The sequence below is a fragment of the Tiliqua scincoides genome, chromosome 8 (assembly GCF_035046505.1).
Source record: "Tiliqua scincoides isolate rTilSci1 chromosome 8, rTilSci1.hap2, whole genome shotgun sequence".
NCBI lineage: Eukaryota > Metazoa > Chordata > Lepidosauria > Squamata > Scincidae > Tiliqua > Tiliqua scincoides.
The window spans coordinates 27121410-27137772 of NC_089828.1; the positions used below are offsets into that span (position 1 = coordinate 27121410).

Here is a 16363-nt window from a genome sequence, read left to right on the forward strand (position 1 = left end):
ACACGTCCCATTGGCACTGCTATGCCAGTGCTGGAAAGCACTGACATAAGGGGTTAGGATTGTACCCTTAATATGATGAAGTTGGGCAATGAACGAATAAAATTTCCCTAGTATCCACTGTAATGCAGAAAGTAATTATTCATAAATTCACTCACACACAAAGCTTATTATGTCAACAGGACAACACACACACACACACATATCCACCATAAAAAAACAGAAAAAATAGAAAGCTCAAAGCAGTTTCCAATTATTATAATTTACTGCACATGGGTGTTACAATGGTTCCCATACACACTATGCTGCTGTATTTTACATCAACTGCCCACTTCTTTGTAAACATGAACATTAAGGGGGAAATCCCCATGAATAAAGTTCTTGTCTCAGCTGGACAACAAAAAACTAGAACACATCTACTTTAAATAATATGAATTTTAACTTCCATCATGAATTAAAAACATTTGCACATACATACACAGCTACAGAATACTGTAATGCAGTAGCAGATTTACAAAATTCCAGGTATTGGAATTGGAGTGTATGATGAAGTAGCAGCAACTGGCACACTCAACAGCTCAATTATCTTAAGAAAAACAAGGTATACTTGTTATGAGTTATGAATTTAAAGCACCATCTAGCCCAGGGCTGTCCAAACTTTTTGGTAGGAGGGCCACATCATCTCTCTGACACTGTAGCGGGGGCCGGGAATAAAATTTGAATATATTTACATAAATGAATATATTAGAGATGGAACTTATATGAATGAATGAAAGTCTTGCAATAGCTCAAGGCCTATAAAAGACCTTGCACAAAGCAAGGCAGGTGTTTCCTTCGCTGTTGCTACTCCATCACAGATGTCAAACAGCAAGCAGCCCTTGCTGCACAGCTCACATGAGAGGTCGAACAGCCTCCCTCTCACTGACAGTAGTTGCATCGGGCCAGCATGGGCTCCAGCAAATCTCCGGAGGGCCAGAAGCTCAAAGGAGACTGGGGGCTCCCTGCGGGCCGGATTGGGAGTCCCTGAGGGCCGCAAGTGGCCCCCGGGCCAGGGTTTGGGCACCCCTGATCTAGCCCAATCCTATCTATATGGACTCAGAAGTAGGTCCTAATGAGCACTGGGACTCAGTATGAAGTATACATGTATCAGACTGCACCCAAAAAGAGCTAAGCAGACTTCATAAAGTTAGCAAGATCATGAGAATCAATCACTTTTATTAATAAGTACAGTACAGCTAATCAACTGTATGATATAGATATTTGGAGGAGGGACAGATAACCTTTTTTAGTCTCAGTGTAATGTTACCAACATTAAATTGGCCTACAGGCAGCATTACAGAACAGTCTCCAGTGAATACACACATAAATATTTGTGTCAATGTGCACTTGTTTCTCGCATTTTAAGGATGCAATCAGTATGTCATCCTATACTTTTTGTTGTGGGTTAATAGCACATTCATACATCACTCAAGCACAATATTTTATGCCTGAGAAAATGGGATATTTGCTCCATAATAGCATACTCATCGCTGTCATGATGGCCTGGTTATTATAGCTGTAAAAAGGGCAGTGGTATTCACTGGACCAATCTTGGCTGTAATTAGTGATGAGAATTACAGCCTCCCCCTGCTTTTTTATACTTTAAAAAAAAAACTTAATTTTTTGGTAGTAACATGTTCCCTGTGAAATATTCCTGTGCAGGAATGGTCATTTAGTTAGGTTTTTTATTAATATAAAGAAGAGGGGAATGGGTTACAACAATATTACTAACTACCTCCATCTATTATACAGGAACAGGAAATGACAAGAGGAAACTACTGACACTGAAAAAAGCCTTGCAAGTCTATCATACAAACATTAGAATATGTCTGGGAGAGGCTTTGACAGACTGCACAGATGAAACTTTGCAGGACTACCCCATGGGAGCTAAAATGTACTTGAGATGCATTCTGCACTGTTTGTTTGATCTCCCTGTTCCTCCAAATGTTAATTATATGGGGCACATATAACTCTAGGCTAAAATAATGTAACACAATCTACAATATTTGTGCAGGGACCATCATTAGGACTATGTTCACAGTGCAGGGTACAATTTTTAATCATAGTGAAATACAACTGTTTATAATAATTTGGTTTTATATTTCTATGGTTGGAGTATCCTCACCCACCCTGAGAACTGTGAACAGGATGGATATAAAAAAATCCAACATGAAACGAATAAGCCACCAGACATCATTAAACAGCAGTGGGCACAATCCAATAAAGGCGGTCATCAAGCATCCTTTACACACATCAATTGTACCCACAACCTGCTGCTCATGAAAACAAAGTTGTGTAATGAGTCTTACAAAGAGAAAAATAAAGATATTGGCAACCACTAAATCATGCAGTATACAGAAACACTTTCAGTAGGTTTCAATGTTACATTACCAGCATTGTCTTTGGCAACGAGCCCTTTGGAGAAATCACTTGGCGTAGGTGAAGTTCGGCTGTCCCTCTTAGCTGCATCAAGGCTATTACAATATTCCCACCTCTTTTGCTGAAGCTCCTGTAGCCAGTAAGTCATGTCCTGGTGTGTTGCTGCCTGTAACATAGAAAAACAGGAATCTTTATATAACTGGTACGTTGGAGGTCACACACACAAAAAGGAGCCATTTACCAGAAACTGCAGATGTACAGCCTCAATCTGTTATAATCTGCTTATCTGTAAACTCCATTAGAATGAAGATCACAGGACTGGCTATTCCCTGATGCTTGGAACTTTGATAAATAAGCTCAGTTCCCATCAATAAGCTGGGGTCTTGTTGGAGAACCCACTAGATATGAATCTTGCTATTTCACATAGATACTTCATATATGGGGTCACAACAATGGCATAAATCTCTAAACTGGCTACTTTGCTACAAGGTTATCAGGAGGCACCAATGCAAGATAGCGCATATTTTCTTTATGTTAATAAGCTAAGCCAGCTTTCCCATTCTACCATTACATTCCTCAAACTGAACAAACTTTGGTCTACAACATGAAAGTTAAGTACTGTATTCATTTTCATTTGATACTTCTACAACAACAAGATCATCTTTAAACAACAAGACATCTTGTGCTACCTGATAAGTTATAGTAATAGGAAAAAAACTTGTGGGAGGATTTTTTTGGGCATTCCCCAGATGTAAAACTCATGCATGTCTTTGTATGGGCAAAGGGGGAGAGAGAAAATGAAAGTGTCCCTTTAACTACTGTGGAATCCATTCCATGTGATGTGACTTACATTTTTCAACAGTTGGTAAGATACATCCATGCTTACAGGAAGAATGTCTAAGCATTCTTGTTTTTCCCCTAAAAAAAAGAAAACAGGCCCAAGCCAGAACTGTATGTAGTGATAAGATCAAGGAAGGGATTATTTCAAACGTGTGGAGAAAATTCATTTCCTTTGCACAACAAAGGCAAATGATAATGGTCACTATGGTTTAAACAAATAATCCTTCAGCATCTTAGTCTAATTTTATAGCTTGAGCTTTTCAGGCATAAGTACAAGTCTTTGTAAAATGCATGAAGTGACCTGGAAGTAAATCTGTTTCACAATCTGAGATCACTGAGCTGTGGGATATGGGGGAATACACCCACTCCACAAGGGTTCACACACAACACACACCCACACCAATTGTCAAACAATGGTATTGTATTATGCTTGACTAACAGGCAGATCCTCAGCATATTTACTCTGAAATAAGGCCCACTGTGTAAAACATATCTTAGCCCAATGGTTCCAAAATCTTTTAGCACCGGGATCTACTTTTTTAACACTCTATCGCAGTAGTTCTCAAACTTTTAGCACTGGGACCCACTTTTTAGAACGAGAATCTGTCAGGACCCACCAGAAGTTATGTCATGACCAGAAGTGACATCATTGAGCCAGAAAATTTTTAACGATCCTAAGCTGCAATCCTACCTACGCTTACCCAGGAGTAAGTCTCATTTACTATCATTGTTAAAAGCATATACATAGTAGCCTGTTCAAAGTACGACCTGTAACATTTCCCCAAATGGAGTCATGTACCATGGGAGCATCAAGTCTAATATATTGAAATGAATGGGGCCCCACCTGAAATTGGCTCACAACCCACCTAGTGGGTCCCGGCCCAGAGTTTGAGAAATACTGTGCTAGGTTTTCCAGGAACCTAACCCTAGCGGATAAAGAGAACTGATTGTACATGCATAGTATAGTGCTGTGAGTAATGTAAATTTTGGGGGCAGCTGAGAAAGTTATTTTGAGGCCTCCAGTGCCACCAGGGTTTCAGTTGATAGGAATGAGGAGGAGAGTCTTCTCTGGCAACACATCAACTGAGGAGCTCCCGCCCAGAGAGGTGTGTGTGTTTTCTCCCTTTGGAGGCTCTTCCACCACCCTTTAAAAACATTTTGTTCAGGCAAGCATTCTCCTAGTCGCCCCTTGATCTGATCTCCCTGAATGTTTTATTTTTGATCTTATTGTTTGATCAAATCTTATTGTTTGTTTATTTTTGATCTTATTGATCCTAGGCTGCAATCCTACCCACACTTACCCAGGAGTAAGTCCCATTGACTATCAATGTTAAGAGAATATACATAGTGGCTTGTTAAAAGTATAGGTCTGTAATATTTCCCCAAATGCAGTCACATACCATGGTAGTATCAAGTCTAATATATTAAAAATAAAATATTGAAATGAATGGGGACCCACCTGAAATTGGTTTGTGACCCACCCGACCCACAGTTTGAGAGACCTGATAAGCTCTATCAGGACCCACCTACGCTTAGCAAACTTTTTAAAAAATAAATATTTATAAGTAGTAATAACCAGAAAAAACCCTCAAATATTTACCTCTATATTTACACAGGCTTGCAGACTGCAGGAGCTGAGCTCTTTGCAGGGTAATTAGCAGCTGCCTCAGGGCAGCTGCTTTGAATGGCCTCAGGGCTTTAGGCCAGCATTTTCAAACTCTCAGGGAGTTTGAAAACCACTCTTAAGTTCTTGCGTGGGGGGGGGGCTGTGGGGGGGAAGGCAGTGTCGCGTGTCACTCAGGGGGCTGCAGGGGCTTGGCTGTACTTACCACAGCCTCCTGCAGCCTCCCGAGGGTTCGGGGAGCCCTGTGCGACCTTCTGCAGGGCTCCCTGAAGCTTTGAAAGTGAAGTGATTGTGCCCCGCCTTTGCTAAACCGGAAGTGGAGTGCGACTGCTCCACTTTCAAAACTTCAGGAGCCCTGCAGGCGGTCATGCAGGGCTCCCCGCACCCCATAAGGCTGCAGGAGGCTCTGGTAAGTACAGCCAAGCCCCTGCAGCCCCCTGAGCGACACGTCGCTGCCTCCTCCCCTTAAGGGGAAAAAGGCCAGGGCCCTCAGGCTGGGGCATCACAACGCCCCAGTTTGATAACCCTGCTTTAGGCAATTAGTTATCTGATCTTTCCATCACCTTTTGGCAAACTACCAAAATCTGGTCATGACACACCAGTGAGTCCCAACCGACAGTTTGGGAACCACTGTAGCCCCAAGTAACTCTGAGAAGGCTTGGTGGAACTTGCATCCAAGAAAATGTGTTTCCTCCTGCTTATGGGCTCACCAGAGGCAGCTGGAAGGTCACTGTGTAAAAAAGGATGCTGGGCTAGACTGAACTTCAGTCCACACAGGGCTTTTCTTTTTATTGGGTCAAATTGCCCAACACTGACAGTTGGAAGCAATTCCTACTTAGCCCAGTGGCACTACAAATAAAATTGTGGTTCTTAACAAAGTTTTACTTCTCCACACAATTCTTACTGAGCACCTTTTCAGATTTTATTTTATCCAGCAAGGTCATCTCTACTTTCTTCAGAAAATAAGAACTTATGGGTTCAAGCCTTGCAATTAAAGTGCAAGGCTAGAATGAAATGAAACTACTATATAGTTTTTAAAGCCTCCAAATTCAAGCCAGCTCAGCTCAAACTGCATCCCTGCATAGCCATGATAATCAAAAATCTGGCAATAGCAAAAGAGTCTAAAGCATTGTGCATGAGAATAGCCAGTTCCTATTCAATGACTAAGCAGCACAATGCCCAAATAAATAAAATCTGAAGGCCCTTAAGCTATGCAGCCATAAACCACATTGCACCAGTGCTGCAAGCCTGAAAGCTGTATTACACCAGCATAGCAGAAAGGCAGTTGCACTGCAGCATTCGCATGACAGAGAGCGCTCACAAAATGACACACTATTTAGGGTTTGCAAGCCATTTCACACAGATTGTATACACTTGGGAATAATGAATGAGACAGAGATCATCTCATGATACAAATGCATACTGTGAATAGGCTTTAGGAAAATTAAAGCATGTGAACTAGAATAAAATGAAGCCTATGTGGGACTGGACTTTCTTCCCCAAGAAATGCTCTCATAGAGAGCTTTAAGTTGACAGAGGAAATTCAAGAAGTCTGAAACTTACAGCACAAATTCAGAGGGCTCAACAAAACTCTCACAGAAATATTTAGAGTATAACACAGACCTTGTAAGTCACGTTGGGTATTTGCTTCGGTATGGTAAAGGCAGGATATAAATCTTTTAAATAAATGTTTTGTTACAGACTTCTTCATGGAGGAATGAAGAAGTGCATTGAGGTTTTTGGAAGCCCTGTGTACCATGGCAGTAGCTGCTACACTCAAACATTAGGACTATTGCAAGGGTATCAAACATAATTTCTAAAGAACCCTGGAAGGGGGCTATAGAGAAGGTTCATGACACACAGTGGAGGCCATATCAAATACAGGGATGGGGATAGGGAAGCTGCAATTTGCCAAAGGCATCTGCAAATACGTTTAGATGAAGAATACTGTATATTTAGTGAAACAAGATGACTCAAGACGCAATCCTATCCAGCTTTCCTGTGATGGTGCAGCCATGCCAATGGGGCGTGCACCGCATCCTGTAGTGCAGGGGCAGTCATAGAGGCCTCCCTCAAGGTAATGGAACATTTAATTAATAATTAAATTATTAATTGAAGAGGAGCTAATTGTTGCATCTTTTGCCACTCTATCCACAAAAGCTTACTACTGCCACCATCTTTTGATACCACAGCAGTTTCCAAATAACTTACCCCAATTTAAATAAGGAAAGGCTTCACCCACACATGCAAAGGATGTAACTATGGCTGGGGCAACATCCAATTACAATCTGTCTGCATTGTGGGAAGAAACCAGTATGATGTGGGCATGTTATTACCTGCACTTGATGAAGTAGGCTGTTGTCTACAAAAGCTGTTCTGCAATAAACCATCTACAGTCCAATCACACAAGCATGGTTACTCAGAAATAAGTTCCAGATTCAATTCAACTTACTCCCAAGTAAGTATGCACAGGATTGCAGCCTCACCATTCCTTCTTTGCCTAAACTTTTGGGAATCAAGATAAGTAATAATTAAATAGAACAGAGGATGGCTTAGGGCAGCCATTTTCAACCACTGTGCCCTGGCACACTGTTGTGCCGTGAATGGTCTGCAGGTGTGCCACAGGAATTTGGGAGAAGGTCATTTATTAGTAGGGCCATTGGAGGATGTAAGCCCCCCACCAACAGCATGGTGTGCCTTGTCAATTGCCCAAAAACTGATGGTGTGCCTTGACTATTTTAGTGTGCCTTGACTATTTTAGTGTGCACACTTATCAGTGTGCCATGAGACGAATAAGGTTGAAAATCACTGGCTTAGGGTAACTAACCTGGGTTAAAAGCAAGTATGATGTGGATAAATCACCCATGTTATTCATACAGCCAATGCTTAGTAAATCTTTCAACAACCTCTCCTTCTTAGGGTGGATACAGATGATTAACCTCTCTTCTCACAGGCAGGAGCAAGTGATTTCCAAGGAAGTGCAGAGTCCAAATACCAAAACCAGGTGTACACACTGGTTTGCATCCAATTCTCCTTACTTGGCAGCATCCCAAGGGAAGGCTGAGCTTACCTTTGCTGCCCATCCTTGCAGTTTCTTAGGCTGCAATCCTAAATACATTTTCCTGGGCTTAAGTCCCACTGGGCACAGAGAGAGCATCTTCAGAGTAAATATGCTTAGGATGATGCAGCTACAGCCTAATGTATGCTTACCTGGGAGTAAGCAACATCCTCGGTGAACCCAGTGGGGATTACTTCAGAACTCAGAGTAAACACATTCAGAATCAAAGGCTACAGCCCAATCTTACCTATGTTTACTTAGAACAGTATTTCTAAACATTTATCCACTTCACATGGTCCACCTATTGGAAATACCACTGGAAGGAACTGGGATTATCATCATCAGTTGAGAGGCCACAGATGCAACATGGCAAACACCAGTAAGAAGCTCAGGGTGAACAGGAAGGCTTTTCAGAGCACATGAAAAGCTCTGCCCACTGAGCCAAGAGCCCACTCCTATGAATGTCTACTGAGAAGTAAGTTCCATTAGTCAATGGGGCCAATTCCCAGGTAAGTGCAGATTGGATTGAAGTCCAAAGGCCCAATCCTATCCAATTTTCCAGTGTGCTGCTGTGCCTATAGGGTATGCACTGCTTCCTGTGTTGGGGAGGCAGTCTTGGAGGCCTCCTCAAGGTATAGGAACATTTGTTCCCTTACCTCAGGCTGCATTGCAGCTGCCCTGGTGCTAGAAAGTTAAATAGGATTGGGCCCCAGGTCTCCTATCGAAGTTTGTCACATCACCAGTCTTGCTGGTGTGGGGGGAGAGGTCTCACAAGTACCACCAGAAACCACCTCAAGCACTACTGGTTGAGAAACAGTGAGTTAGAAGAAGCAAGTCTATACTGTATTCAATGGAACTTGCTCCCATTGGCTACAATTCCATCCACACTAATGTGGGAGTAAGCCCCATTGAAACTTACTTCTGAGCAGTTGAACAGGATTGGGTTCTAAGAGTGCCTGGGATCGGTCTCCGAACTTGCAGGCACACTGGCCAGGGAGAACTTTTCCTGCAGATCTCAGTGAGGGGGCTTAGGGTCCAGTCTTATCTGCACTTACTTGGAAGCAAGCCCCATTGACTAATAATGGGACTCAGATCTGAGTAGACATGCATAGGATTGGGCTCTAAGAGTGCCAGGAACAGACCCCCCCACCACCACCCTGCAAGCACACTGAGCAAGGAAAACATAAGAACAGCCCCACTGGATCAGGCCAAAGGCCCAGAGAACTCCCAGCTGATTTCGGTGAGGCAGCTTAGGGCTCCCACCTTGCAGGCACACTGGCCAGGGAGAAATCCCAGCTGATCTCAGTGAGGTGGCTTAGGGCCCACTCCTAGCCACACTTGCCTGGGAGTAAGCCCCACTGAGTATAATGGGACTTACTTCTGAGTAGACATGCATAGGACTGGGCTCACAGGCTGCAATCCTAGACGCACTTGGCTGGGAGTAAGCCCCATTGACTATGATGAGACTTACTTCTGAGCAGACAAGCATAGGATCCGACTATGAGGCTGCAATCCTATCCACACCTACCTGGGAGTAAGCCCACTGACTCTAATGGGGCTTACTTCCGAGTAGACATGCCTAGGCTTGGGAGCAGCGCTGCTTAGGATGACGCTCCTTCCGCAGTGACCTCCGCCTTGGGCGAGCCCGCTGGGGGGAGGCAGCCGGCCGGGGGGGGGAGGCGTAGCGGCTCCCCAGCAGCCCCACCAGGACCCACCTTGAGGACGGCGACGGCGCCGGGGGTGTGGATCTCGAAGGCGGTGCCGGCGGCCTCGGCCTCCCCGGCGGCGGCGATGGAGCAGGAGCCCGAGGAGGACGAGAAGGCGGCGACGGCGGCCTCGGGGGGCTGGTGGTAGCCGAAGGCGGCGGAGGCGATGTCGAGGCGGCCGAGGGGCTGCGCCTCCTGCGGGCCCTTGAAGTAGTAGAGGGCGCAGCGGCGCGGGTCGAAGACGAACCAGCGGCTGCGGAAGCCCCTCAGCGGGCCCTTCCCGGACAGCTTCTGCAGGTAGCCGCACAGCTTCGGCGCCTCCGCCGCCGCGGCGGGCGCGGCCGAGCTGCCCTCGCCCCCCTCCGCCGCCTCGTCCTCCTCGCAGAAGGAGCCCGCCGACGGCATCGCGGCGGCGAAGAGAGCTGGCTGGCTGGCTGGCTGGCCGGCCTGCCGGAGCCCTCGGCCGCCCTCCGCGCGCCTGCTGGGCCTCGCTGTCCCGCCCGGGAGCCTCCCCCTGCTAGGCCGCGCCCACCTCACTCGGGGCTGAGGCAGCGCCTGACGGGCTTTGACAGCCCCCGGCCGGGAATCCCCGGCTGGCCGGGAAGCTTCGCCTGGCTGGCTGGCAGAGCGCGCAGTGGAGGCAGGCTTCAGGGCTATGGATGCTCACCTGGGAGTGGCCCCGTTGACTCTAAAGGGGCTTCCTTCTGACCAGCATGGAACTGGACTCTCACAGCCCAATCCTAGCCACATTTTCCTGGGAGTAAGCCCCGTTGACTGTAATGGGGCTTACTTCTGAGTAGACATACATAGGATTGGGCTGCCAGGCTGCAGTCCTGTCCACATTTACCTGGGAGGAAGCCCCCCCCCCCGTTGACTTACTTAATAAGAACGTAAGAACAGCCCCACTGGATCAGGCCATAGGCCCATCTAATCCAGTTTCCTGTATCTCACAGCGGCCCACCAAATGCCCCAGGGAGCACACCAGATAACAAGAGACCTCATCCTGGTGCCCTCCCTTGCATCTGGCATTCTGACATAACCCATTTCTAAAATCAGGAGGTTGCACATGCACATCATGGCTTGTAACCCATAATGGATTTTTCCTCCAGAAACTTGTCCAATCCCCTTTTAAAGGCATCCAGGCCAGATGCTGTCACCACATCCAGTGGCAAAGAGTTCCACAGACCAACCACACGCTGAGTCAATAAATATTTTCTTTTGTCTGTCCTAACCCTCCCAACATTCAATTTTAGTGGATGTCCCCTGGTTCTGGTGTTATGTGAAAGGGTTAAGACCATCTCTCTATCCACTTTATCCTTCCCATCCATAATTTTGTATGTCTCAATCATGTCCCCCCTCAGGTGCCTCTTTTCTAGGCTGAAAGGCCCAAGCCCTAGCCTTTCCTCATAAGGAAGGTGCACCAGCCCAGCAATCATTTTAGTTGCCCTCTTTTGCACCTTTTCCATTTCCACTATGTCCTTTTTGAGATGTGGTGACCAGAACTGGATGCAATACTCCAGATGTGGCTTTACCATTGATTTGTACAACAGCATTATAATATTAGCCATTTTGGTTCAGCATTTAATGGTACCCAGCTATAGGTGCATTATTGCAGTGAAATTGCAATGAAGACCAACCAAGCAAACCTTGCCAAGAGCTACAGGGAACTTGGACTCCCTTTCTGTGTTACCTGTAAGACTTTCATTTGGATCAGTTAATCTCAGCTAGGACTGAAGAAGGAAATATTTATTTTTAATGATATTAGCAATAATATTTCTGAAGCATTTTTTTAAAGCATTGTTGGATAAATTCAATTAAAGGCTGACCTTGGGCCCAATCCTGTTCAACTTTCCAGTACCAACACAATGAGGTAAGGGAACAAACCTTCTCTTAATTGAAGAGGCTTCCGTGGCTGCTTCCCCACTGCAAGATGCAGTGCACACCTCCTTAACATGGTTGCATCAGTACTGGAAAGTTGGATAGGATTGGGCCTCTTGTCTCCAGGTTGACAATCCAAGAGACTTAGGCTGCAATCCTAACCACACTTTCCTGAGAGTAAGCCCCACTGAACAAAATAGGACTTACTTCTGAGTAGGCCTTGTTAGGATTGTACCCTTACATGCACAATCTTTTCCTGTGCAGTTCCCCTGTAGAACATAATGGATGACCCTGACTTTAGACCTGTTAGTACCACTGGAATTGCTGGAACTGTCCAGTCTACTGTGCAGTTTGTTTCACATGCTTAGATAGGAGGGGAGGTGGGTGGGACAGCATTGATGGGGGGGGGGAGTGTGATGAAAATCCTTGATTTCCCCCTATTTTTCTGCCTATGCTTGAACCCTTCTAAATACCTCCTTTTCCACCATGCCCCCATTGTCTTCACTGTATCAATAACTAGATTGTAAGCCCTCCAGAGACAGTATCTTTTCACTCCATAATCTATATAAAGCACCATGTGTATCCAAAGCAGTGTACAGGTGACATTAAAAACAGGTTTTCTAATGAGTCTTGTGAGATTTCCTCCTTTATAAGTGTGCTTAGGCTTACAGTCTTAGAAAAGGAAACCAGGCTCACATTTCAGCAAGTTGAAATTTTGAAATTCTGGAATTTCCATTAACTGGGCAATAGGTTGATGTCCATGTTTACCTTCCACATCTTCACATCCTGTTTGAGACAGAATGATTGAACCTTTCCTAGAATCATATAGAGGTAAGCATACATATCTTACCTTAAAACAGACTCCGTGTAAAAAAAAGGCTTTTTATAGTAAGAGATAGAGGCTTGAATTGTCAATGATTAATTTACTCTATGATGAATTTCCCAGGTCTGGCTCACTTAACCATGATCAAAGGCAGTCCAATACTTAGGTAGGTAGCAGATTCTGGGTGCCATTTAAGACTGTATTCTTCAGGAGTGTTACTTTCCCATTCAGCAGTGGAATTAACTTCAGAGTCAGCATGCATAGGATAAAGTGGCAGAGTAGAAGACAACCATCAGGCATAATGGACACCATTCTCTGAGAAGTTCTCCTCCATAAATGACATTCATTTAAATGAAGCTTACATACATCTTCAAGAAGGGGGTTGTACCCCATGTTCATCAGCAAGGTGGGCAATGGGGTGGGAGATATTTGCATTTGCCATTTGAGGCACCAAAGTATCTTGTGCCATCCTGGATTATGGGTTAATTTAGAGTAAGTGAGGGCTCACATGACTGCATGCTTCTCCTTACCTCCCCCCCCCCCCAAATTATTTGCACATGGGAACTGGCATGTCAGAGAAGGTTAGGTTAGACCCATTCTCCTCAAAATCTAGTAGTTGCCTCAGCAGCTGTGTGCATCTGAATAGCAGTTACTGGACAGCAACAGTGGTAGAAGAAGCTACTTACCTATACATGACCCTGGTTATGGGCCTCCTGGAGGCATCTAGGTAGCCACTGTGAGAACAGATGCTGGACCCTTGGCCAGTGCTGTCATGTTCTTAGTGTTCTATGCAGAGGGATTTTATTTTAATTTTTTTGTAATGGATATGTGTGTTATGAGTCCCCCTGCAGTCCAAAGTGTTACAATCTCATTTGCTGTTCTTTTGAATTTGGCCTTACAATATCCTGTATGAAAGTCACCTTCTTCCTTTGTGTTCTAGAATTCTTACATCAATTAATAAGTGCTAAGAGACAGCCTCTGAAAGAGGTCCCAGTTCCTGTCCCCTTTCAAAATAGCATGTGCTTCTCTGTCATACAATTTTGGCCCAAATCCTAACCAACTTTCCAGCTGTGCTAATTGATCATGTGTTACATCCTGCAGTTGGGTGGCACTCATGGAGGCCTCCTCAAAGTAAGGGAATGTTTGCTCCCTTACCTTGGAGCTACATTGCCCTTATGTTGGTGCTGGAAAGTGGGTTAGGATTGTGCCCTTTGTCACTTAAATCTCTATTCAGAAATGATTTCCACACTGAGTTCACTGAAATGCAGAAGTTTGTCTTGTAATCCCTTGTGTTCAATTCCTACAAATTATGTTGCATGCACTGAGTCACTGTGAGTCATTACTTGTAAGAGCTACAAAGAATTGAATTTATTATTATTATTATTATTATTATTATTATTATTATTATTATTAATAATAATAATAATAATAATAATAATAACTCATTATTTATATACCAGCTTTCTGGTCATCGGATTACTCCTCTGACTTTATTCAAGGCGGTTTACATAGGCGGGCGTTTCTAAATCCCTCAAGGGGATTTTTACAATCGTAAACTGTTCTCTCTTTCAAGAACCACACATTTCAGATGGATCTTCCAGGTCTGATCTCACTTCTGGCCTCCAGTGCCTCCCATGCAGGCTGACAAGCAGCTCCTTCATCTCTCACATGGAGGGCAGCCAAGGCGCTTCTTTGCTCACACACCGATCACCAGTGTTCTCGAACTGGCGACCTTCATCGGACAAACGGAGGCTCTACCCTCTAGACCAGACCTCCTGCCCTTAACAGGAGCAATTTACAGGGGGAAAAAGATGACCTATCTAGCAACATGGTGATGAAAGATCTGCCAGATATGATTGTTTAACAAATCACCAACACAGCCAAGAGTAATTGAGAGAAAATTGTCTTTTAGTTTAGTGGGTGATCAGAGATCAAGCAAGCTAGCAGCACCACTGTGGGTTACATACAGATTACTTTCAACAAAAAGGTAGCAAACTTTGTAGAAAGATGGTATTTCAATAAGCATAATATTTACTGGTATGTATCTGCTGGTCAGCTTTTGCAAATCTGCTTTCCTACAAGATTAAAAAGGTATTGCTACAAAGCAAAGTACAGTGAATATTTTTCTTGCCGAAAAGTGAAGGTCTTGCAGGGCAAAAGTGTAGGTCTGTGGTGGTTCTCTTATATTTAGCAAGGGAGAGCAACTGTTCAGTTCAGCAAGTAACTAGCCCTGTTCTAGTAGCTTTTGCTGATGTATCTTTTGTTCAGATTGTGAGCCATTTTGGAACAGGGAACTTTTTAAAATTTTGCTACATAAACCACCTTGTGGTTTTTCCAGCTTTTTGTTGGAAAGCGGTATGTATTCTTAATAATAATCTCTATTAATAGCACCAAAGGCAAGTGATGAGTTGGACTATCTCATGTGGGGGAAAAATTGGCGTTTTAGAGGTGTATCTTTGGGGAAGGTGCATTCACATAAATATTAGCCATGATCAAGTGTAGGACCAAGCCAGTCTTCTTTGAACCCTGCATGCTTTTAAAATCTACCACACTCTGGTCAGCAGGCAGCCAGTTAAGCCTTCCCTCTGGTTCTACCATATTATACTTCCAAGCCCATCTTTTCCAATTTGTAGCCTCTAAATGACAGCAACTGTTACCCTGCACATGCCCGATCTCATCTGATTTCGGAAGCTAAGCAGGGTCAGGCCTGGTTAGTACTTGGATGGGAGACCACCTGGGAATACCCGGTGCTGTAGGCTTATACCAGAGTCTTTCAAGACTGAAGGTTGCCAACCATGCAGCCTCTAAATACTCTTTGAAAAATTAAATCTGAGATTCTAATTATCTGGAGCACTGGTGGGAGGTGTGGGCCACACTGGGTGACGCGCCCTGGGGGAGGACACACTAACTTTGCGGCTTTACGAGCTACTGCGTCATGCCATATAACATTGGATGCGGAATGGCTGGTGGAGTGCAGTGCAAAAAAAACAGAATTGAAATCGCTCCTTTCCTTCAAAAGTTATGGCCAAAAAACCGGATTGGAGCTCGGTGGAAAGTGAAAGTGAGCTGTCTCTTTTGTTTACTCGCGAGTAGGTGTACTTGCCATAGTCCCTTGGAAAGGGCAAGCTGAGAGGAATCCAATGATAACTGAATGGTCCCAATCCAATGAATGCAGCCCCCCCAAAACACCCAAGAAGCTCCCCCCTTTCGAGTCTGAGCCCAAAAGGAAGCCACGTGGCCAAGTTTACTTGTGAGTAGGCAGACTTGCCTTAGTCGAGGCAGGCTGAGAGGCTCCAAGGACATCAGAATGGTCCTCATCCAAAGAGTGCAGCCCTCAAAAACAGGAAAAGGAGGTTCCTCCCTCCCAGCTGCCCCCCTCCCAGTCTATGGAGCCCTATGGAAAGCAAAGCAGCCTCACAGTCACGTTTACTCGTGAGTAGGCGGATGTGCCTTGGCTGGTGGTCAGGCCAGGCAAAGGGGAATGTGAGGACACCAGAAGGGTCCAGATCTGATGCAGCTGCTCCAGAAGGCAGCCTTCCCCCCCCCCAAAAGAACAAAAAAGAGGCATGAATGGTAGGGGGAAAGTTTTCTATTTTGCACTTGCAAAGCCAGGAGGGTCTTTATTTTGATGTGCCTGAAATAGAAGAACTTTAAACTGGGCACTGGGAGGGCTGGAAATCTCACTGATGCTTTTTGGGGGGTTGTTATTGCAGACAGTCTACAGAATAAGCTCTATTGACCACTATGGGACTTACTTCAGAGTAGACATGCATAGGCTTGAGCTCATAGGCTGCAATTCTACCCAGACTTTCCTGAGAGTAAGCCCCATTGACCACAATAGGACTTACTTCAGAGTAGATTCACTTGGTGGAACAGGACTTGCTCCCCTTTATTTAATTATTTTATTTTAATTTAATTATTTATAATTATTTATTTTAATTTGCTTGATGATGTCACTTCTGGCCATGATATCACTTCCAATGGGTCCTGGACAGATTGTCATTCTAAAAAGTGGGTCC

The 16363-nt window shown here is 44.7% G+C and overlaps 1 protein-coding gene and 1 pseudogene across 1 annotated transcript in view; one reads left to right on the forward strand and one right to left on the reverse strand.

The window, feature by feature from the left end:
- Positions 1–10084, reverse strand: part of TBC1D2B (TBC1 domain family member 2B) — a 46047-nt gene extending 35963 nt beyond the window's left edge. The window contains exons 1-2 of the mRNA XM_066635940.1: positions 9653–10084; positions 2428–2581 (exon numbers count right to left, since the gene is read on the reverse strand). Coding sequence (XP_066492037.1) covers positions 2428–2581; positions 9653–10048 — 550 coding nt within the window. The 5' untranslated portion in view covers positions 10049–10084. The remainder of the gene's footprint in view (positions 1–2427; positions 2582–9652) is intronic.
- Positions 10085–14986: 4902 nt separating this feature from the next.
- On the forward strand, positions 14987–15103 carry LOC136659872 (5S ribosomal RNA; annotated as a pseudogene).
- The last annotated feature ends 1260 nt before the right edge of the window (positions 15104–16363 follow it).